The sequence below is a fragment of the Propithecus coquereli genome, unplaced genomic scaffold (genome assembly GCF_000956105.1).
Source record: "Propithecus coquereli isolate 6110/MARCELLA unplaced genomic scaffold, Pcoq_1.0 Scaffold643, whole genome shotgun sequence".
Classification (NCBI taxonomy): domain Eukaryota; kingdom Metazoa; phylum Chordata; class Mammalia; order Primates; family Indriidae; genus Propithecus; species Propithecus coquereli.
Genome location: NW_012152430.1, coordinates 595,480 through 618,537, shown reverse-complemented (window position 1 = coordinate 618,537; position 23,058 = coordinate 595,480). Strand labels below are relative to the sequence as shown.

The window sequence follows — 23,058 nt, the reverse complement described above, 5'->3', positions numbered from 1 at the left end:
GTACTAACTGTTGAACACTAGGGTGCTCACATGGCAGTAATACTCTCCAGGGATTAGGGGGATGGAGGGGTAAACCTACAACTAAAGGTCATGGGCAGCATTGTAGAGGGGAAGGGCATGCCTCTAACCCTCGCTTGAGTGAGGCAAAGACATAAAATGTAACCATAATGTTTGTACCCTCATAATACCCTGAAATAAAAAAAAAAAAGAAAAGAAAATGTGGTATATACACAAATGGAATACTATTCAGTATTAAAAAAGAATGAAATCTTGTCATTTGTGACAAAATGGGTGAACCTAGAGGACATCATAAAATAAGACAGACACAGAAAGACAAATACCTCATCATCTCACTCATATGTGGAATCTAAAAAAGGTGATCTCAGAGAAGCAGAGAATAGAATGGTGGTTACCACAGGCTGTAGTGGTTGGGTGTGGAGTGGGGAGATATTGGCCAAAGGATACAAAATTTTAGTTAGATAGGTGTAACAAGTGTAAGATATCTGTTGTACAACATGGTGACTATAGTTAATAATATTAATATATTGTAATCCTGAAAAACGCTAAAGGAGTGTGGCTTTTGAAAGGGGAAGAAATCAGAGGATTTTGAGCAGAGGAGAGCTTGCTCTGGCTGCTGTATAGAGAACAGAGTGTAGGGGAGCAAGGGCACAGGCAGTAAGACCAGTTAAGAGGCTTTTACAAAGATCTTGACAAGAGATGATGAGCCAAAGTGGTAGCAGCAGAGGTGATGACCAGTGGCTTTATTCTGCATATGTTTCCTTTTGAATGGAATGCAAATGGGACTTGCTGATAGGTTGAATGTGTAATATGAAAGTAAAAGAGGAGTCAAGAATGACATCAGAGATTATACTCAGAGCAAATGGAAGTGTGGAGTTACTATTACTTGAGACTGGGAAGACTACAGGAGGACCAGGGCTGTACATGTGTATGAGGGTGGATATCTGAAATTTAGATTTGAGCATGTTAGTTTTAAGATGTCTGAGAGGCATCTTAATGGCCATAGTGAAGAATTGACATACTTGGGGTAATGATGACCATAGCCATCACGGTCATATCCTGTACCAAGTCTCTCTGTTCCTGTAGAGTAATTGTCTATTCATGCATCATGATTATCTCAGCATTAACCCTTGTCATGTGATCATACAACATTAGGGTCTGCTAAAACACTGTGGATGTTTGAGTATATATCATGGTTACTGTCCATTCTATGGATGTTACTCATGCCCCAGAGTTGTCTTATCATGTACCAGATTTTCTTACACACTGTGGTTTTCCGAACTGTATTGTTCCTGTCCATCCTGTAAATTGCCCATTAACTCTTTTATAGCTCATGAACCATGAATGTCACAGCACATATATTAGGTTGGCCATAAGAAATTACCATTTTTAAATTCAGGATATTATGGGGGTACAAAAATTTTGGTTATATGTAATGCCTTTGCCTCACCCAAGCCAGGGCTATAAGCAGAAATTGCCATTTTTGTGAAACAATTGTCAAATATTGGGAATTTAATGTGGTATAACCTAATGCTATGATTGTCTCTATCTCTAATGCGGACATGTCATCATGCCAGAAGTCCATCTTCTCCATTATCATAGTTTTTCATATGCATATACCAGATTCATAGAGACTGCCTAATATAGAATTCAGTGCCTGTTTTTTTGGGGGTGGGATGAATCTAAAAGGACTCTTGTTCTTAATTTTTTTAACCATAATAGCTCCCCAACATGCATCTGTTTTACATACTGGTCTCTTGTGTAACCTTTCCTTGGAAAAAAAGTTTTATGTCCCTCCATTCCCTCTGAAAATTAATGCACAGATATGATTGAAAAACAGTATAATGTTGGGTCACTGTTTGGACTCTTTCAACTGATCAGTGTCTTAGATTAAAAGAAACCACACAAATTAAAGATAGCAAGTAAGTGTCACTTTATTGGTTGCTTTCTTAACTCCATGTCTTGGGTAAACCTCTATCCATCCAGATTTCATAAAACAGCCCGGCATATAGGGAACTCCAATTCTGTCATCGGTATAATTTGCTGACTTCTTAGGGATTTCAAGAGGCTAGGCTTGGATTCTTTTTATGTTGTGGCCCCTATCTAAAGGAGTGGGCATTGCCCTCAAATATCTCTTCATGGGTAAACATTGCATTCTTATTCAAGAACTGTGATATCTCATTATTCAGTATTTTATCAACCTGAACCAGAGCAAACAGTCTATCTACTTCAGACCCTTTGATAATTTGGAAAATTACTTAACTCTACCAAGATGAGAATCAATACCAAAAATACTATAAAGAGACTCCAGGTCTTAATATACTATAATTCTCCACAATATTACACAGTTAACCAAGGCAAAGGCATTTGTGACGCTAAAGATCAAACAGGGGATTGGAGGGAAATAAAATGAAGGAATGAGAAAGTATTTTAAGGTCTTGGGTTATAAGAGGTAACTGAGGCTAAGGGAAATTCTGGACTCACCTAGTCATATGGGAAGACAAGGAAAGAGATGAAACTGTAATGTAAGATTCCTGATTACTGATCTAGAGCTCTTTACACTACCCTATACACCCTTTCTTGGATGGGTTCTGGTATATTCAGGAGAGGGGTATTTGGGAATGAATTTTGGTGACATTGATAAGCTGTTGAGAGAGGACTATCAAATTAAGCATTGAGTAACTGAAAACTAGAGACATTAAATGGCTCTAATAGAGTTGAATAAGATCTTTCTTTTTTTACCTCTTTCTCCTCCCTTCCTTTGTTTTCAACCCCTTACCTCTTCTTCCCCTTTCTCTGAACTATGAATCTCACAGGTCTCTCCAAGTTGGTGCCTAAGAAGATGATGGTCACCCAAATGAGTCACTACTATGTGACCAGCATTGGGCTTCTTTTCCTGGTTAATATTTTCCCTGGAACTACTGGCCAAGGGGAATCAAGACGACAAGAACCTGGGGACTTTGTGAAGCAGGATATTGGCGGGTAAGAACCCTTAACTCTTGGAATGAAAGAAGACTGTGATAAAGGCTTGCCTTAGACCAAAACTTCAGATTTTTCCCCACAGATGAACCCGAGTACTCTGATGTTTATACATTACATTGTATTCAGAAAGAAATCATCAGCTCATACCCTCAAGGTGGAAAGAGATCTCAAAGGTCTTTCTTCTTTGGCAACTGCCTAGCCCATGCTTGAACCTCCTCTGTAATATCTTAAAAGCAGTTCTCTCCAGCCTTTTGCTCTCAATTTTATCTTTTCTCTCTTAGATCATCTTCAATCTGTCCCTTTTTATTGGCTCTGGCCCATTAGCATTTAAACATGATCAAGAATGTCCCATCTTAAATTTAAAAATCTTCCCTCCAGATAGTGCCTTAAGTCTTTGCTCCCCTTCACAGCTGTATTTCCTGAAGAGGTGGTATGCTTCATTGTCTGTATGTATATCTCACATTCCTCCACCTGCTGCTATATGACTTCCAGCCCCATGCCTCTAAGGCAACTTCTCTAACCAAGATGGCCAATGTTGGCTCTGTTGCTAAAATTAACAGCTTGTCTGTCCTTATGTTACTCAATTTCTTTAGTAACATGTTGCAGTATTAAATGTTGTTGACTTCTCCCTCCTTAACTTCTTTTTATTATGAAATAAAACACACAAATAGAAACATGCATAAAATATAAATTTAAGTTTAAGAATAATTTTCTCTTTGACTTCAGAGACACCACAATTCCCTGGTGCTTAGATTAGGTTCTGTAGAAGCAAGGCATGGAACAAGGATTTTTGAGTAAATGATTTGTTGAGAGTTCACGCAGAAGAAACCTATAAGGAAGTAAGGGAAGCAAGACAGTAAAAGGGAAGAAGTAAAACAAAGGTGTAGCCTCAATTTGACCCCATGGGGAGGTGTGAAACATAAAGGGCACTACAGATTTGTCCTACCTTCAGTCAAAGGGCCCAAGCTTTCGTATCCTCATCTCAATCAGTCCTTACCTGTGGGCCTCCTGGAGGAAGGCATATCCTCCCAGACATTTTAGGGTGAGGTGGCTCCCTTCAACAGATGGTAATTCTCCAAAGTAGCTGGAGGATGGTTTCACTGGCCCAGTAAAGGGAGTCTGGGCATAGTACCAATAATAAATACTGCACCTGGTTTTCTTTATACACATATGGCTATGCTTTCTACAATATTTTCACAATGTTGTGCAGCTATATCAAAGGCCTTTGTGATATAAAGATCTTTTATAGTCTTCTCTGCTTTTGCTCATCCCTCAGGTGTTGGTGTTTTTCTTTGTTTTGTTCTAGGAGCTCTTCTTACCATACAAATGACTTCATTCATTTCTATGACATTGTTACCTTATATACATAAATGCCAGTGAGTATCATCTCAGTCTTCATTCCTGACTTCTCTTGAGTATCTGACTTCTGCATCCAAATGTCTATTGGACATATCCACTCGGCTATTCCACAAACTCCTTAAACTAAGCATGTCCAAAGTAGTCTCATCGTCACCATCTTCCTCCTTCACCCTAAAGAAAAAACAAAACAAAACAAACAACAAATAAACAAAAAATATTCCTCTTCCACTTTTTCCTGTTTCAGCCAATGGCACTACCACACATCCGGTTGCTAAAGCCAAAAGCTTGGAATCAATTTTGCCAGTTTGCTACTCTTCACTCTCCAGATTGAATCAATTACCAAGATATGTCATTTCTACCTCCCACATCCCTTGGATTCATCTACTCTTTCCCAACTTTCCTGCTACCACCCTAGTTTAATTTAATGTTGTTTCCCACTTGGACCACTGCAAGAGCCTCTAGTTTATCTTACTTCCTAAAATCTTGTTCCTATCTCTACTCTGTAGCCAGTGTTTCTTCTATAATGCATACCTACCCTATTTAGAGCCCTTTAATGGCTTCCTATTGTCCCTAGAATAAAGTCCAAACACCTTAACATGATTTTATAAGGTGCAGTATGACCCAGCCTCTACCTTCTTTGTTAGCCTTATTTCTTAGTCCTCCTGCCATCAAACCCTGTGTTCTTCAACAATGTTGAACTTCTTTTAGACTTTAAAATCCCATTTCATCCAGGGAATATTACTACTAGAAATGGACCCTTAGCCTTGCAATATTTCAGTATTACACAGAATATTTTATTCCTTGGTAGTGCCTTTCTTTTTTTTTTTTTTTTTTTGGTTTTACATTTGGTCATGGTCTTACATTCTTGGAAGCATGCATCTTGAAGTAGGAATTGTTCCTAATTATTTTTGCAGGGGTGATTATCTTAATGTATTATCTTAATGATTATCTTAATGTCTTTTCATCTTCTATCAACATTTTTGCAGTAATCTCTGGGGCTGAGGCTGCAGGACTGGACTTGTATGTCCTTAGAATCTTGGCATATGAAACTCATTTTTTTTTCCAGATTTGGAAAATCAAACCAATTCTGTTATTATTAACTTCTCACGTATCTGATTTCACTGGGCCATGATAGATATTCTAAATAAGATGGAGTTTTAAATATAGACTCTTACTTCTTCAAGCATTAAAGCCTTTTTTAATCTTAAGTCTGAGAATAAAGTTTTCTAAAAATGTATTGCATATATTTTCTTACAATCCTAAACAAGGATTTTAAACAGAGTAGTCCCTTTTATTGGTAGCTTTTGGTCATCATAAAGAACATTCAAGGCCAGGCACAATGGCATTTGCCTGTAGTCCCAGCAACTGGGGAGGCTGATGAGGGAGGATCTTTTGAGCCTACACATTCCAGACCAACCTGTGCAACACAGTGATGTTAAAATAAAAATTAAAAAAATTACAATCTTGTTTGTGTCTAAAAATAAAAAAATTAATTATATTCATTTTATGTCTTTTTTCTTTTTGTCTCTATTTTCAGTGTTAATTGTCACCTCTCCTCTTTACATTGGTTTGTTTACACCCTCTTGGTGATTAGAAAATCAGATAGCCAAGCCTTTTAGCAATTATATTAAAAGAGGAGGCCAAGAAATCCTGCCTGAAAAAGCAGAGTGAAGTGCTTGTTTTTAATATAGAGGCATAATGAGTACATGTTTCTTGAATTAGAAACATTTTTTTGTTTACTTTCTTCCAAGTCTAATGCAATTCATACTTTGGAGAGATGAGACTACTAAAAACCTGGCTCCAAATATTAGGGTTGGCACTCTATTTGCACTTGCTAGAAATAAAGAAATCAATATAATTTTAAAATATATCATATACGCTGGTAATTCTGATACTTAACAGAGAGCTACTGGTTCTTTTTGTTTGCTTGTTTTCATAATTTGTTAATTTTGTTTTTTTGTGTTGAAAAAATGCATTTATTGTATTATTTTATCCAACTTTAGTGGTTTATTCAATTAAATCACCTGGGTTGGCTGCCTTAGTAGCTTCAACAGTGGTTTATTGAGCAGTACTTTGTATAAATCATGTGCTAGATGCAATGGTTCTCAACATTTGGTATGTGTAAGCAAGAAAAAAGTCTCCACACCTGAAGGTTGTGATTTAGGAGCTCTAGGGATAGTGGCTAATAATCTGCATTTTATCAAATTCCCAAGATGATTCTGATGTGAGGAATCTTTGATCAATACTTTGAGGATACAGTTCCTATTTTTAAGGAACTAACAGTATAAGTAGAGATTTGGGATTCTAGAACTTTAGAATAGCCCAGATGGGAAAAACCACAGAAAGCATCTAAATCTGATCCCTCATTTTGTATATGAAGAGACTGAGGTTCAGAAATTTCCTAAGCTCTTACGGCAAATTAATGGTGGAGCCAGGTCTAAACACCAGTCTCTGATTCCAGATCCTATGTTCTTGAGGAAAACCTACAGAGAATAATTTTAACTTCATATAATAAATACATTTCTCATACCCCTGCTTCCTGGTCCAGTATTTTGACCATCAGCAAATGGAACTATATATGTGAACAATGTTTAGTTGAACTGTTATGACATTATCATTTTTCTGGGTCAGAATGGTTGAATATCAGGAATTTCACAATGGGTCAACAAGTAAGTGCCTAAGTAGCAATTAAGTGCCAAATGGATCTTCTATCGAGATCTGACTACAGTTTGTTGAATCTGTCAGGATCCCAAAGAATACAGATAGGACATTTCAATTAAGATTATTTGAGAAGGGTAGATTTTCAGAGAGACTATTCATAAAGTTATGATCTAGGTAGAAGGAAACCACAAGGAATAGAGGAAGAACCTAAAGACATAGCATGTAGAACAAGGCTTCTTAAGAGGTGCAGAGATTCTTAGTGGGGGAAATCACCAGCCTGAGGAGATATCATAGAGAGATAGTCAAGGAATTACATGCCCAAACTTTACTCTTCTTCTTCCTCTGATCTTCAGCCAAGGTAGCCAAATTTGAGTTGAAGCCAGAGGCCAATGGAGCCTGTTGATATAGTTCATACATGTCAGCCTTCTAAGAAAGAGTACAGGATGGAGAAGAGTGGAGAATATATATGAAAGAGAAAATGAAAGACTTTGTGCACAAGACCTCATATTTACATGTTAAGAATAAAGTGGAGACCATGATTTGGGAGGAACGTGGCACAGCACTAACACTTTTTCTGCATCGAGATTATATGGTGGTGGCAGTGGTGAAAGCTGATGCTGTGAACTGAAGAAGAGATAATGGGAGAGTTGCTTATTTCCTTGTCACGTCTACAGCCTAAATTGGTGCCACTGTCCAAAGGTGTCAGTCCTTGTAAGCATCTTGAAAAGTATTCTCTCAGTCCTCTTAATCTCAGAATAAACTGGCACCTGTGGCCATACATGTATTTACTGTGATTTGAAGTCCAATCCCTTCTATTTACATGCAATCTCTATTATGGAATCAATGGGTCAATACTCTTAGCATTCAATTATCAAATTTTAAACTTTCAGAACCAGATGTGGGACCTAAGTGATTGTCAGTTTTTAGGCTCCTGTCCTGGGCAGAAATCCCTCCTGCATTATGCTTGATGATTGACCTGGCAGGTTGAATCCCTCCAGTGATAAGCTGCATCACTACCACAGGGCATAGATCCAGGTGCTTCCTATATTGAGCTGAAGCCTCCAACACCTCCCAGTTATAAGGACCCGTAACATTTGTTTCCTCTTCCATATAGCAGCTTTCAGATCTACTCCATGCTTTCTTGTCTGCAGGTTAACTCATTTCTTTCAACTATTCTTCTGACATACTATGGTTTTTCAGACACTGCCTCAAACTGGACACTCTCCTTTGATCTCTAATTAGATGATTTTGAAACTCAAGAATTTATACTTATTTGTGGTTTTCATATTCCATCACGTTAGTTTAAACTTTATATTCATGTAGCTCTTACTATGTACCAAGCACTATTCTAAGTACTTTTATATGTTAACTCCTATAATCCTTATAACAGATCTGCTAGTTAGGTGATGCTATTATTCCCGTTTTAAAGATAAAACGTGGAGACACAGAGTGGTCAAGTAACTTGCCAAAGCTCACACAGCTAGATAGTGACAGAGCTAGGACTAAAAGCCAGAGAGGCTGGCTATTAACGACTACAACCTGTTGCTTTTTATGATTTTGGCCACTTTCAAGTAAGAATTAGGCACATGTCCGTTTCTTTCATGTATGTGAATGTTTACTTACATATAACAATCTCTCAATCTCTGAATACTTAATATCTCAGCCATATGGCTGTATACTGTATTAAGTCGGGGCAAATGCAGTTTTCTTATAGGACCTGGAGGAATAAGAAATATCATTTGAACTTACCATTTTGTGTTATAAAATGGAAATGTAGCATTTGTGATACTGGACAGGGATGGACATTCGAGGCCAAGATCAAGTAGAATTCGTAGGTGATGCTGTGACTTCCTAATGCATCATGTCAGGAGGAAAGATTGTCTCAGTATTACTGATACTAAATTTGATCGCTTGTTAAGACGATGATTGTCAGGACTCTCCATTGTAAGGATATCAGCCACCAGGATTGATTGAGCTGGTAGCCAGCTCATTGTTTTTATCATGGCTGTGAGTGTGGGGGAAAAAAGCAAATAATAGTGGGGCATAGAATATTCTTAGTACTGTGGTTTTCCCTTCTTTATTGTCAAAATTATTTTCTCCATATACACAGTGCTATAAATGGTTCTCAGTCTGGCCTATGAAAAAGCCCACTTAACCAGAAATGTTGCTGAAATAGTGCTCATGCATTGACACTATGGTTACAATCATTCAGATAAATTATGTGTAATAGACCTGCATAATATTGCCTGAAAAACTAGCTACCTTATGGCATTATTTCAAAGTAAGAATGTACTCTTACTTCTTTGCAAATTTTGCTTGGATTACAACACATTTTAAGTTGGGGTATGTCTGCTTATGTTCATATGGAATCACATCTCTAAGGTCTACTTACCTTGCTATTTTATCTTTCACAACATATACTTGTTAAATCTTCCTGTGCATTTTTTTTTTTTTTGTGAAACAGTGGCTTTCAGTTACCAGGAAGGCATAAAGGATTTGGTCCTTATTTTACTTTAACTCAGCAAATAAAGTTAGTGTGAATAGGCAGGGCATGTGTTGTGAGGGTGTGTCTCAAGTCAGTCCTTCTCTAGTTTTATTACCAGTCTATAGAAACTATTTCAGAAAAGAACAGCTGTGTTTTTTGAGATGGATTGGGCATATTCTAGCTAAAAGTCAGGGTTTTTTTTCCCTTTAAGTGGCTTTTGTAAAGACATTAGAATGTGTGCTATTGAATTCCAGGTGTTTCTCATTCCCTCCCCAGTATATTACTGGTGTCCCTAGTGCTGAATCTTTACTTAGACCTTTCCACTTATAGGAAAGACTGGGCTTAAAAAATGAAAACATGAGGAAAGTTGAGAAATGGTGAGTAATCTGATTTGACTATAATTTCTGGTCAGAAAGTAAAGTAGTAGAATTTGCAGCTGTAAATACATATTGGGAACAGATGGCAGAAGGCCATGAATGTTAGGCTAAGGCATTGGAATTTTATTTGGTAAATGGTGAAGAGTTATGGAAGGATTATGAGCAGTGCAAAGACATGATCTGTGCAGTAATTTTGAATTGTCATTATTTTTAAAAATCTGTTTTCCCCCAGGAGATACGCAGTAGTAGGAAAAATGCCATCCTTTTAATTAAGTAAATTTCTCTTCTCTTTTGGTTGTTGTATCAACTGCATCAGCAACTCCACATCTGTGCCTCTCATGCTTCTCCCTAACATAAACACACCAGAGACCTTGATGAAGTTGTTGAACTAATGCTGTTACTGCAACATCCTGCACTTAATCTCCTGCTGGTCAGTGAGCTTGGCCTTCTTCTGTAGCTTAAAAGCACATGTCTTTCAAAGGATTCTCATTGCATTTTCAGGGGTTTGGGGAGTAATTAATGAACAATCCTCATTTACAAAACAATTTTATATTTATTATCTTATTTACTTATTTCTTTCAAAAACTTTCAAAGGTAGGGTATTATTATCCTCATTTTACATATATGGAAATACTGGCATACTTTGTTTTGTTGTGCTTCACTTGCTTGTGCTACGGATATTGCATTTTTTTTTTTTTTTTTTACAAATTGAAGGTATGTAGCAACCCTGTGTCAAGCAAGTCTATCGACACAATTTTTCCAATAGTGTATGCTCACTTTGTGTCTCTGTGTCACATTTTGGTAATTATAGCAGTATTTCAAGCTTTTTCATTATTATTATAGCTGTTATTGTGATCTGTGATTATAATTGTTTTGGAATGCCATGAACCATGCCTATATAAGATGGTGAAGTTAATCAATAAATGTTATGTGTGTTCTGACTGCTTCACCAACTGATCATTCCTCCATCTCATCAACTTGATAAGCATGTAGCATCGAGCAATTCCTTTCTGTCTTTGGGGTCAGTGTCTTAGGTGTCCCATGTGTAAAATGAAGGGAAAGAATTATTAATATGTAATCTCTAAGGTCCTCCATAATTCTGACATGCCATGATTCTTTCCTTTTTCCCCGAACTACTTTTGGATAGTCACAAACTATAGCATTTTCACTGCAGTTTAGTTATTGAAGAATAGAGTTCTGATTTAGGTTCTAGATTAAACCAACTTCTAACTCCCTATGCAATAATTTAGTGCACATCAGGGGAAAAATTTATCAGTGATCAAGTGTAAAATTTTAGAGAAACCTATTGAAAATAGTTTTGGGGTTCTATTTAGCATTGATTTTTGACTTAAAAGTTTTAAAGTTATTGGCAAAGAATGCTGGTAACATATGAACAGTCAGCAGGGGATGGAAATGCATTCTCATGGAAGTTAGTATTTCAATAAGAGAGGTGGAACCGTCCTTATATTGTCCTTATATTCAGGAATTTTGAATCAAAATTTTAGCTTACCCATTAACTCTCAGGGTGATTAAACACTTATGTTCAGGGGCTTTAGTGTTCCCATCTATAAATCCATCTGGATTAGATAATTTCTGAAGCCCTTTATAGTTTGTCTATGCTTCTATGAGGATTCTCCTTTCTATCCTCTTCTAGTAATCCAATAAATTATTTCTCATTCAATGTATGTATCAATTTCCCAGAAATTGAATTAGGCTATCCAAGATGGAGCAAGATCTCCCATGGTGAGAGTTAAGGGATAACAAGAAAGAGGTTTGCACACAATCAATTGAGCTACTACAACCTTCCTCCCCCCGCCTGCCCATGTCAGGTGGATCCAGAACATTGGTGGATTGAGCCTACAGTGGGCTGTCACCAGACAGGGTGTCTGTGTTTACCACTTTAGCATACTGAGGTCAGTTCGTTGGCTCTGCACTGTAGTTCCCTTCTTTCTTCTCCCTTCCCATTGAGGCATCTGTATCACTTCTTGTGATCTGTCCACTTAGCCAGTCATCTCTACTCTTGACTAGGTTCTGGTGTCTCTCTGGCTGAAGCTTTCCTTATAGCTTTTGTCTGATGACAAAAACAATTTTTTGTTGTTAATATTTATATTTTAATAATGCATTTTAATGCATAAACTACTATTTTAAGGAAGAGAAAATAAACTTTTAATACTTCTAGATATGAAGCATTAAGCCTGACAATTTTAATATATTATTTAATATTAGTACAACATATCCATGAAGTTATTTTAATTTCAAAGGTGCTATAGTTATTACTAGAGGTGTTATATGGCTTGCCTAAGGTCACACAACTAAAAAACTCAAATGCATGTGCCAAATTCTTTAAGCCTAGTTCCCTTTCCTCATATGTATCTATTTTATAATTTGATTGTGTCGGCAACCTTGTAAATTAAGCCAGGGAAGGACTAGTTGTTTTATTTTACTTTATTTTGTTTTCTACTCCACCATAACACCTAAAACAGTAATAGGCACATAATTAATACTCAATAAAAATGCATCGAATGATTAAGTGAATTGAATTAGTTTATGAATTGAGGAACTTGTGGTTCAAAATGAGTTTTCCAAGGTTATCAGCTAGAGAGTGGCAGTTTAGAGTGAGAACTATTCAATTCAAATATTTCTACTATTCTGTAGATCTTTCTCAGGGTCTTTTCAGAACAAGAGCCTTGCTCACTGTTAAGGATAAATATTGGTGGGAAGACACATTGTCTGTCTCTTAGGAGACTCCTTCTTAACTGGTATCTTGTGACTTTATGGCTCTGATTAGCTGGATGCTGGGAATAGTTATTATACATTAATTAATGTCAGCTTTCTGGGTTCAAGTTAAAAATGGAGAAAACTGAGACCCCAAAACATATAGTACTATAACTTGCTTAATGGTCTCCCCCAAATCACCAGTACAGCTGAACCTAGAACCCAGGATTTTTAGCTCTTGGTCCATTACTTGATTCTATTAATACATCATGCTTCTTGACCCTTGGAAACGGCCATTTCTTTCATCATATCTTGCTTTCCCCTAAACTACTCAGGGCCTTTCTTTATTTCTAGTACTGTCAAACCATACCAAGCTCCTTCTCCAAAAGTGAAAGTATCAGTCTCAGTGCCCGGGCCTGATTAGGTGACTAGTAAATTTCCTAGTGCTTAGAAAGGCTTGCAGAAGACATCAAAACTGGAGAAGCAGGAGATAGCTGAGAGACACTAGAAAATCAGAAAAGTTGGATTATAGCCCTATCTTTGCCTCTCACTAGTAATATGGCTGTGGGAAAGTTTGGTTTATAAGAGAGATTAAGGAGTGTCTTATGAGTCCTCTTGGTAGCTTTAACATTTGATGGACTACTACTGCTCTTGGTTGCCCTATCTCCATAGGGTGGGGGTTGCGGTAGGTGAAATGGAATTCAAGGGTCTGCCTGACCCTGTTTTTCTGTGAACTTATGTCTTTCTAGGCTAGAAGAGAGGCGAGTTTTCAGTGACAACATTTCCCTTCTTTATTTTGAGGCCTGTTTATTCATGCAACAAAATTTGATGAATCAACTGTATGCCAGATACTATTCCCAGTGACATTCTGTCCAGAATTTCTGCTGTTTTTCTCCCCTGCTGGGATGGAGCTGAGGCATATGTCTATTAAAGCTCATGCCTGTGCTAGAGTAAGAGCTCAGGTATTGACCACTGTCTGCCTCCTAGGCAATCATTATGACAAATAGGAAGTACTTGCTGTTTTGGTTAAGATATAGGGCTGTGTAACTGGCCCAGTCTATTTGGTTGAAATTGTCTTGAAATAAAATATTTCGATATGTAAGTTTTCCTATTAAGAACTATTATTTTCCTTCTCTTTTCCTTGCACTGTCCCAGACTCTCTCCTAAGCATGCCCCAGATATTCCTGATGACAGCACTGACAACATCACTATCTTTACCAGAATCTTGGATCGTCTTCTGGATGGCTATGACAATCGCCTGCGACCCGGGCTTGGAGGTCAGTTATTACTTTAATTTCCTCTTTTTGGCTGTTGTCATCTAAAAAGAGTTGTTAGACGTAGTCTATTGACCAATGAGATTAGTGTAAAACTGAGTTTCTTCCCTATGAGCACTGGAAATTAGTTCTAATCCTTCATTTCAGTGGATGATTTCTCTGGTCTGATTTTAGAAGGTTCCATATTGCACTTAGGCAAATGCATCTGGAGTATTATACAGATGGTCCCTGACTTACAATGGTTTGACTGACAATTTTTTGACTTTATGATGATTTTAGCAGACTTAGCCTGATGCGTTTCAACTTACAAAATTTTTAGTTTATTATGGTTTTATCAGGACATAACCCCATCATAAGTCGAGGGGCATCTGTACCTCAAAGTTAGACTATGCTCATTTCTAGTAACAAAATACCAATCCCTGCCTGGATGACAGGTGTGGCCCAGGAACCACAGCTGGGAAACATGCCTTTGTTCCAAAAACCCTGACCACCTATCAGCCTGACACTCCAAAGAGGAGAAGTCTACTGGCTAGGTGGGATATTAGTTGGCCATAAGTTTAGTATAATTAACAATATGATCACAATAAGGTAAATGCATTGTAATATATTATGGACTGTGTTGAAATAGCAAGTATGCAAGTGTGTGTATGGTGTGTGTGTGTGTGTGTGTGATTTTTTTCCCTGAACCATTTGAAAATTAGTTGTAGATATTATGTCCCTTTATCCCTAAATACTCCAATGTGAATTTTCTTAGAACAAAGAAATTATTTTATAAAACTACAATATAATTATAAATTCAGAAAATATAACTTAACATAATATCATTTTCTAATTTGTAGTCCATATTCAAATTTTGCCAATTATCCTATACGCGTTCTTTATAGCAATTTTCCTTGATTTAGGATTTAATTCAGGATTATGTATTACATCTATTGTCATGTCCATTTAGCCTATACTCGGCATTTCTTTGTCTTTTCTGACTTTGATTAGATCTTTCTTATTCATTTTTGGAAATAACACCACAGGAGTTAATTGTGTCTTTCTCAGTGTGTTACTCAAGAAAGCACATGATGTCCATTTTTCCCATTATTGGTAATGTTAATTTGAATGTTCACCAAGTTATTACACTCTAAAATTACTATTTTTTCAGTTTATAATTAATAAGTAATTTGTGTGGAAATGCTTTGAGACTATTCTATTCCTCTTCAAACTTGCACCCAATTGTTTTAGCAGCTATTGATTATTCTTGCATGAATAATGACAATTATGGCTACAAAATGGTGATTTTCTAAATCTGTTATTCTTCTACCTTTTTAGGTAGTATTCTATTACAAAAAAAACTTTATATTTAATTAATTAGCTAATGTCCATATAAATGGATTCTTTTTTTATTCAATGGATTATAATCCATTAATATCGTTATTCATTTTGGTTAAAATTTTTGCTCATAATTTTCCATATTTGCCTAGTGGGAATCTATTCAATCTGGCTCTGTTTCTTTTTGTTATGTTCTCATTTTTTAAGCACTTTCTTTTTTTAAAAAATTTTTTTATTTCAGCATATTATGGGGATACAAATGTTTAGGTTACATATATTGCCCTTGTCCCACCTGAGTCAGAGCTTCAAGCGTGTCCATCCCCCAGACGGTGCGCACCACACTCATTATGTATATATATACCCATTCCCTCCTCCCCCCTCCCATCTGCCCGACACCCGATGTATGTTATTACTCTATGTGCACTTAAGTGTTGATCAGTTAAAACCAATTTGATGGTGAGTACATGTGGTGCTTGTTTTCCCATTGTTGTGATACTTCACTTAGTAGAATGGGTTCCAGCTCTACCCGGGATAATACAAGAGGTGCTAGATCACCATTGTTTTTTGTAGCTGAGTAGTACTCCATGGTATACATATACCACATTTTATTAATCCACCCATGTATTGATGGGTGCTTGGGTTGTTTCCACATCTTTGCAACTGTGAATTGTGCTGCTATAAACATTCTAGTGCAGATGTTTTTTTTAAGGAATGTCTTTTTTTCCTTTGGGTAAATGCCTAGTAATGGGATTGCTGGATCAAATGGCAGTTCTACTGGTATCTCTTTGAGGTATCTCCATATTGCTTTCCACAGAGGTTGTAATAGTTTGCAGTCCCAACAGCAGTGTATGAGTATTCCTATCTCTCCACATCCATGCCAACATTAAGACCATTTCCACAAACTTTAAGTGGTTGTTTTTAAAATAAATTTCAGTTTCACTGAGGAGCAGATCTGCAGAGCTCCTCATGCTTTCATGCCAGGTGTTGAAATTGTAGTAGCATTTTTTATAGATTCGTCAGATTATATACATAGATGATTATGTCATATGAGAAAAAAGACAGTTTTAATTCTTCTTGTGCAATGTGGATGACCTTAATTTCTTGCTTTATTGCACTGCGTAGACCTCACATGTAATGTTGAATAAAAATGGTGAAAGCGGACATCATTGTCTTCTTCTTGGTCTTAGAGAGAAAGCTTTCAGTTTTTGACCATTAAATATAATGGTAAGTGTAGGTTTTTCCTAGATACAATTTACCAAGTTCAGGAAGTTGTCTTCTACTCCTAGTTTCCTAAAAGTTTTTTTAACAGAAATGTTAGAATTTTTGAAAGGCTCTTTCTGTGTCTATTGTGTTGATTATATAATTTTTCTTTCTTAGCGTGCCGATATGGTGAATTATGTTGATTGATTTTCAAATGTTTAAACCAACCTTCATTCCCTTTGATAAGTGCCACTTCTGTCTTAATTACCATATATTTATGATAGGTTTGATATCTGGTAGTATAAGTCCTCCAGCCTTGTTCTTCTTCCTCAGGATTGCCTTGGCTATTCATGGCCCTTTGTATTTCTAGATAAATTTTAGAATCGTCTTATCATTTTCTTAAAAAATCTGCTAGGATTTGTTTTACATTGAATATATAAGTTAACTTGAGGAAATGTTTTATCTTTACGATACTGAATCTTCTAATTCATTAACAAAATATATTCCTCCATTTATTTTGTTCTTTAATTTCTCTCATTGTTTTGGCATTTTCATTGTATAGGTCCTGTATATTTTTGTTTGATCTATGCCTTAAGATCTGATTTTTATGTTATTTTTAAAATTTGCTATAGCTATGTAGAAATATGCATTGGTTTTACATATTGTACTTGTATCCAAAAGCCTTGTTGTATTGACTTATTAATTCTAATAGTTTGTCATTTTTTTAAGATTTTCTGCATGCAGATTCATATCACCTTCACTTACAGTAGAACAGAAGAGGTAGTATTATAGCAGGCATCCTTGTTTTATTCCTAATTTCACTGGAAAAGCTTTTGATATTTCACCATTAGTAATGAATTTTGTTGTAGGTTTACTTTGTAGATATTCTTTATATGATTAAGGAATATTTTTCCATTCCTAGGTTGCTGAGAAATGTTATCATGAATAAATACTGCATTTTATCAAACGCTTATTTCTATGTATATTAAGATTACCATGTGATTTTTTCCATTTTTTTCTGTTCTTATAATTAATTAAATTTATACCATGAATTAATTAAAATATAAATGATAAACCACCTTTGCATTCCTGAAATAAAATTGCCAATTATGGTGCATTATTTTTTATATATCATTGTACTTAATTTGATAATATTTTGTTTGAATTTTTGCATCTCTTTTAATGAGACACATTTTCCTGTTTTGCAATGTCCTCATTCAGTTTTCGTAATAAGTTTATGCCAACCTCATAAAAAGAGCTAGAATGTTTTTCTTCCATATCTATTTTCTGGAAAAGTTCATGTAAGATTGGCATCATGTCTTCCCTAAAAGTTTAAAGGAATTCACAAACAAAACCATTTTAACCTGTTGTTTTATTTGTGGTTTCTGAACATCATTAATAGGCATTAGACTATTCACATTTTATATTTCTTCTCTCATCTTCTATAGGAAGATTTTCTGAAGAAATTTGTTGTTCATTTAATTAAAATTGTGAAATTTATTGCCAAGAAATTATTAATATCCTCTTATTGTTTTTTTATTATTTCTGCATATTATGGGGATACAAATGTTTAGGTTACATATATTGTCCTTGTCCCACCCGAGTCAGAGCTTCAAGCGTGTCCATCCCCCAGATGATGGGCATCACACTCATTATGTATGTATATATCCATCCCCTCGTCCCCCCTCCCATCTGCCCAGCGCCAGAAGAATGTTATTCCTATATGTGCACTTAGGTGTTGATCAGTGAAACCAATTTGCTGGTGAGTACACGTGGTGCTTATTTTTCCATTCTTGGGATACTTCACTTAGTAGAATGAGTTCCAGCGGTATCCAGGAAAATACAAGAGGTGCTATATCATCATTGTTTCTTATAGCTGAATAGTATTCCATGGTATACATGTACCACATTTTATTAATCCATTCATGTATTGATGGGCACTTGGGTTGTTTCCACATCTTTGCTATTGTGAATTGTGCTGCTATACACATTCAAGTGCAGATGTCTTTTTTATAGAATGTGTTTTGTTCATTTGGGTAGATGCCCAGTAATGGGATTGCTGGATCAAATGGTAGATCTACTTCTATCTCTTTGAGGTATCTGCATATTGCTTTCCACACAGGTTGCACTAGTTTGCAGTCCCACCAGCAATGTATGAGTGTTCCTATCCCTCCTCATCCATGCCAATATTTATTGTTTTGGGACTTTTTGATAAAGGCCATTCTCACTGGAAATAAGTGATGTCCAATTGTGGTTTTGATTTGCATTTCCTTGATGATTAGAGATGTTGAACATTTTTTCGTATGTTTATTGGCCATTATTCTGTCTTCTTTTGAAAAGTTTCTGTTCATGTCCTTTGCCCACTTTTTGATAGGGTTGTTTGATTTTTTCTTGGTGATTTTCCTGAGTTCTAAATAGATTCTGGTTATCAGTCCTTTATCGGATGTGTAGCATGCGAATATTTTCTTCCATTCTGTAGGTTGTCTGTTTGCTCTCGTGATAGTTTCTTTGGCTGTGCAGAAGCTTTTTAATTTGATCAGGTCCCATTTATTTATGTGTGTTTTTGCTGTGATTGCCTTTGCAGTTTACTTCATAAATTCTTTGCCTAGGCCAATGTCTATAAGAGTTTTCCAACATTTTCTTCTAGAATTTTAATAGTTGTTTTTTTTTTTTTAAAGTCTGTAGGACCGATAGTGATAACCACCTTTCCATTTCTAATATTGTTAATTTGTGTTTTTTCTCTTTCTCTTGATCTGTCTTGCTAGGGATTCATCAAATTTATTATTCTTGTTAAAGAACCACACTTTTCTTTGCTGTTTTTGTCTTCTTTTATTTTATTTTTTTGATATTTCTTTGATTTCAGATCTTTTACTTGTTTTTTCCTCTCATTTACTTTCAGTCTTTCTCCTTTTCTAATATATAATGTTAAGGCCAAACATTTCATCTGAATACTGATTTAGCTGCATTCCAGGAGTTTTGAAATGTATCTTCGTTGTTATGCATAGTTATGTAAAATATTTTGTATCAGTTTTTTATTTCATTTTGATCCAAGAATTATTTAGAAATGTATTGTTTTATTTTCAAGGAGTTGGTGACTTTCTTATTATTTTGATTCTTATTTTTAGCTCTTAATTCCGTTATGATCAGAGAATATAGTCTAAATGATTTCAGTCATGTAAAATTTTTCAAGGCTTTTTTTTTTTAACAGTTCAGCATAAGGTCAGTTTGGGGAAAATTTCCATATACTCTTGAAAATGACATGAATATTCTCATTGTTGTATGCAGTGAGTTTTTCAGATCTTCCATAACATTACTCTATATTTGAGAAATTTGTTTATCCAAATTGTAAATTGTTTCACAATATTAACATATAACATTCTTGACAATCATTTATTAAGTGTGGTATATGAAAATATTTTTATCTGATTCGTGATATGTATATTTCTCTTTTTGCTTCTCTCAATTTTTACATTTATAATATTGATTGCATATAGATCATGACATTTTCATGTTTGATTAACTCCTTTATTATTTTGAAGAGCCCCTCTTTATTTCAACCATGCTTCTTGCCCTAAAGTCTATGTTGCCTACAATCAGTAAAGATACACTGCATTTTTGGAGATAGAGAGAGTGGAGTTAGTGTTTGCATTGTATATCTTTGTCTATCCTTTGTTTTCAAACTTTATGTGTCCTTATGTTTAAATGTTTCTCTTGTTAGCAGCTGACAGTCAGGTTTCATTGCTTTATCCAGTTTGAAAATCTTTGCCTTTTACATGGACTACTTAGCTTAATTACATTTAAAGTGATTTATTAAAACTTCATTCATATGGCCTTAATATTTTTTTCTACTTGCCCACTTTGTTATGTTCCTTTTTGTCATGTTTTGACTTTTATTGGATTGTTCAGTTTACACATGTATGTGTGTATATAGATGTGTGTATGAGTGTGTATAGATATATATATTGGCCTTCCATCATCTGTGGACCCGACCAATCATGGATCGAAAATATTTGGAAAAAAATTGTGTCTATGCTGAACATGTACAGACTTTTTTTGTGTGTCATTAGTCCCTAAGCAAAACAGCATCACAACTATTTATATAGCATTTACATTTATTAGGTAGTATAACTAGATGATTTCAAGCATATAGAAGGATGTGTAGTTATATGCAAATATTATGCCATTTTATATCATGGGCTTGAGCTTTGCAGATTTTGGTATCTGTAAGAGGTCCTGGAACCAACCTTTCACAAATACTGAGGGATGGCTGTGTAGTAATTTTTGACTTTATCTTTTATGTTATAAGAGAACAAAGGTGCATTCAGATAATGTTATTTTCCATCAAGCTGTTATACCCTTTCCTTTTACATGCAAATAAAGTGAGAAACCCATCAACTCAATCCAGAGACTGATCTGATTTGAAGCTTGGTTTCAGTTTTGGTAAGACTCAATCCACTTCCTATTCTGCTGTGTTCCTAGGTTGTGGCCCTACAATGCTTTTAATTGAGATCCTTATTGTTGTCTTCTCCTTAGCACTGAACCAGAGGAAGAGATCTGTTCTGCCATTCATACATTATCAGCCCGTCTATTTAGATTTCTACTCCCAAACATCTTCAAAGTTTTGTGCATACTTGAAGGAGAGACCATTCATGTGGTTGGTACTCTTCTAATCTCCAATTTTGTTACTCCAGTCCTATTTGAACTGCAAATTTTCTTCTGGCTTCTCTGTTTCCCTGCAGTGGCATTTTGTCAGGTGTCAGACATGAACTCTCAGACTGTTTCTTTGCCTAGAATTGATAAGTGTCCTCAGGTGAAAAGTGGCTGTAGCTCTTTTCTAAGACTTTCAACTCTTGCCTTTTTGGTTTTCAGTCCTTCTCTTCCTGGCAAGTCTTTGTGTTATAAGCACTGCAAGGATACAGGACATTTGATTCTAGTTTTCAGATGGTTTGGCCTAGCTCTTCAGCCTCTTGTGCAGCCTCAGAATTCATCAAATGATCTGTGTGAGAGAAATATCCCACATATTTGAAACCCTTCAATTTTCCAATGTGATTATACCAGCCTCAGGTATCCACTAAAAGTTTTGGTGGTTTCTACCAGGACTACACCCAGGTCATTGGCCTCTGAGCAATGTCAAGGATTAGAAAATGGCCCTGGGAAGAAAAACAGTGGCCAGTTCTCAGTTCACAGTTCCCATCCAAATGATTTTGATCTCTTAGGTACATCTGGTGATCCAGGCAAAGTTGGCTTACACATAGGTGTGATGGGCAGATAATCCATGCTATTAGGATGAAATTTTCAATAATTAGCATGGTTAAAGTTGCTGAATTTAAGTTCCAAAGCCTCCAAAGAACATATCTGACCATGAAGTTTTAAAATGAGAAGCAAGATGATGCTTGTGGGTGAATAGAGAAGCACTATAGGGCCTTAGAATGGATCTCTGCCCCTTGAAACAGGGTTTGTACCAGAGACCATTGATTTTACAGTCAGACAGACCAAGAGGTCAGTCCTGTCTCTGCCAGGTGTTCTAGCTGTGTAATCATGGGGTACTTTCTTACCTTCCCCAAATCTGTTTTCTCATGTGTAAGAAAAGGGTTGAGCAAAAGGTGGACAGAAAGGGTACAACTTCTCCCAAGTGGCAATTTTAATATAGCATTCTTTTTGGGAAATAGTTTCCATTCCCCACCAGCAAAAGGAACAAAGGGAATGAATTAACAGCTGTAAGCATTCTCTTTTCCATGAATTATGAAGAGAGGGGCCATGTTAATATTTGTCAGAGCAATGTTCATTGTGTTGGATGGAAAGGAACAGCATGCAGAATTATTTCCAAATTCTTTTATCTTTTTTTTTTGTTTCAGGGCATTATGAGGGTACAAATATTTTAGTTACATTTTATGTCTTTGCCTCACCCAAGCAAGGGTTAGAGGCATGCCCTTCCCCTCTACAATGCTCACCATGTCTTTTAGTTGTGGGTTTACCCCCCCATCCCCCTAATCCCTGGAGAATATTACTGCCATGTGAGCACCCTAGTGTTCATCAGTTAGTACCAATTTGATGACGAGTATAAGTGGAGCCCATTCTTCTGATCTTGTGATACCTCATTTTGGATAATGGGCTCAAGTTCAATCCAGGAAAATGTAAGAGGTGCTAGATCACTGTCGTTTCTTATAATTGAGTAATATTCCATTGTATACATATACCAAATTGTAATAAACCACTCATGAATTGACAGGCACTTGGGTTGTTTCCATATCCTTGCAATAGTGAATTGTGCTGCCATAAACACTCAGGTGAAGATGTCTCTATTATAGAATATCTTATGCTCTTTTGGGTAGATGCCTAATAGTGCTATTGCTGGATCAAATGGTATTTCTATTTTTAGCTCTTTGAGGTATCTCCAAATTCTTTTCCACAGAGGTCGCACTAATTTGCAGTCCCATCAGCAGTGTAAGAGTGTTCCCGTCTCTCCACATCCTCACCAGCATTTGTTGTTTTGGGATTTTTTGATAGAGGCCAATCTCACTGGGATTAGGTGATATCTCATTGTGGTTTTGATTTGCATGTCTCTAATGGTTAGAGATGTTGAGCATTTTTTTATATGTTTGCTGGTCATTATTCTGTCTTCTTTTGAAAAGTTTCTGTTCATTTCCTTTGCCCATTTGTTGATGGGGGT

General features: G+C 36.1%; 1 protein-coding gene across 2 annotated transcripts in view; it reads left to right on the top strand.

Moving 5' to 3' along the window:
- GABRA3 (gamma-aminobutyric acid (GABA) A receptor, alpha 3) overlaps positions 1-23,058 on the top strand; it is a 270,276-nt gene that overhangs the window by 82,161 nt on the left and 165,057 nt on the right. Inside the window, exons 2-3 of one of the 2 annotated variants that reach the window (XM_012659949.1) lie at positions 2,835-3,000; positions 13,753-13,874. In XM_012659949.1, the coding sequence (XP_012515403.1) occupies positions 2,861-3,000; positions 13,753-13,874 (262 nt within the window). In that variant the 5' untranslated portion in view covers positions 2,835-2,860. Of the gene's footprint in view, positions 1-2,791; positions 3,001-13,752; positions 13,875-23,058 lie in introns of those variants that run through there. The other variant, XM_012659948.1, reaches the window with a different exon arrangement.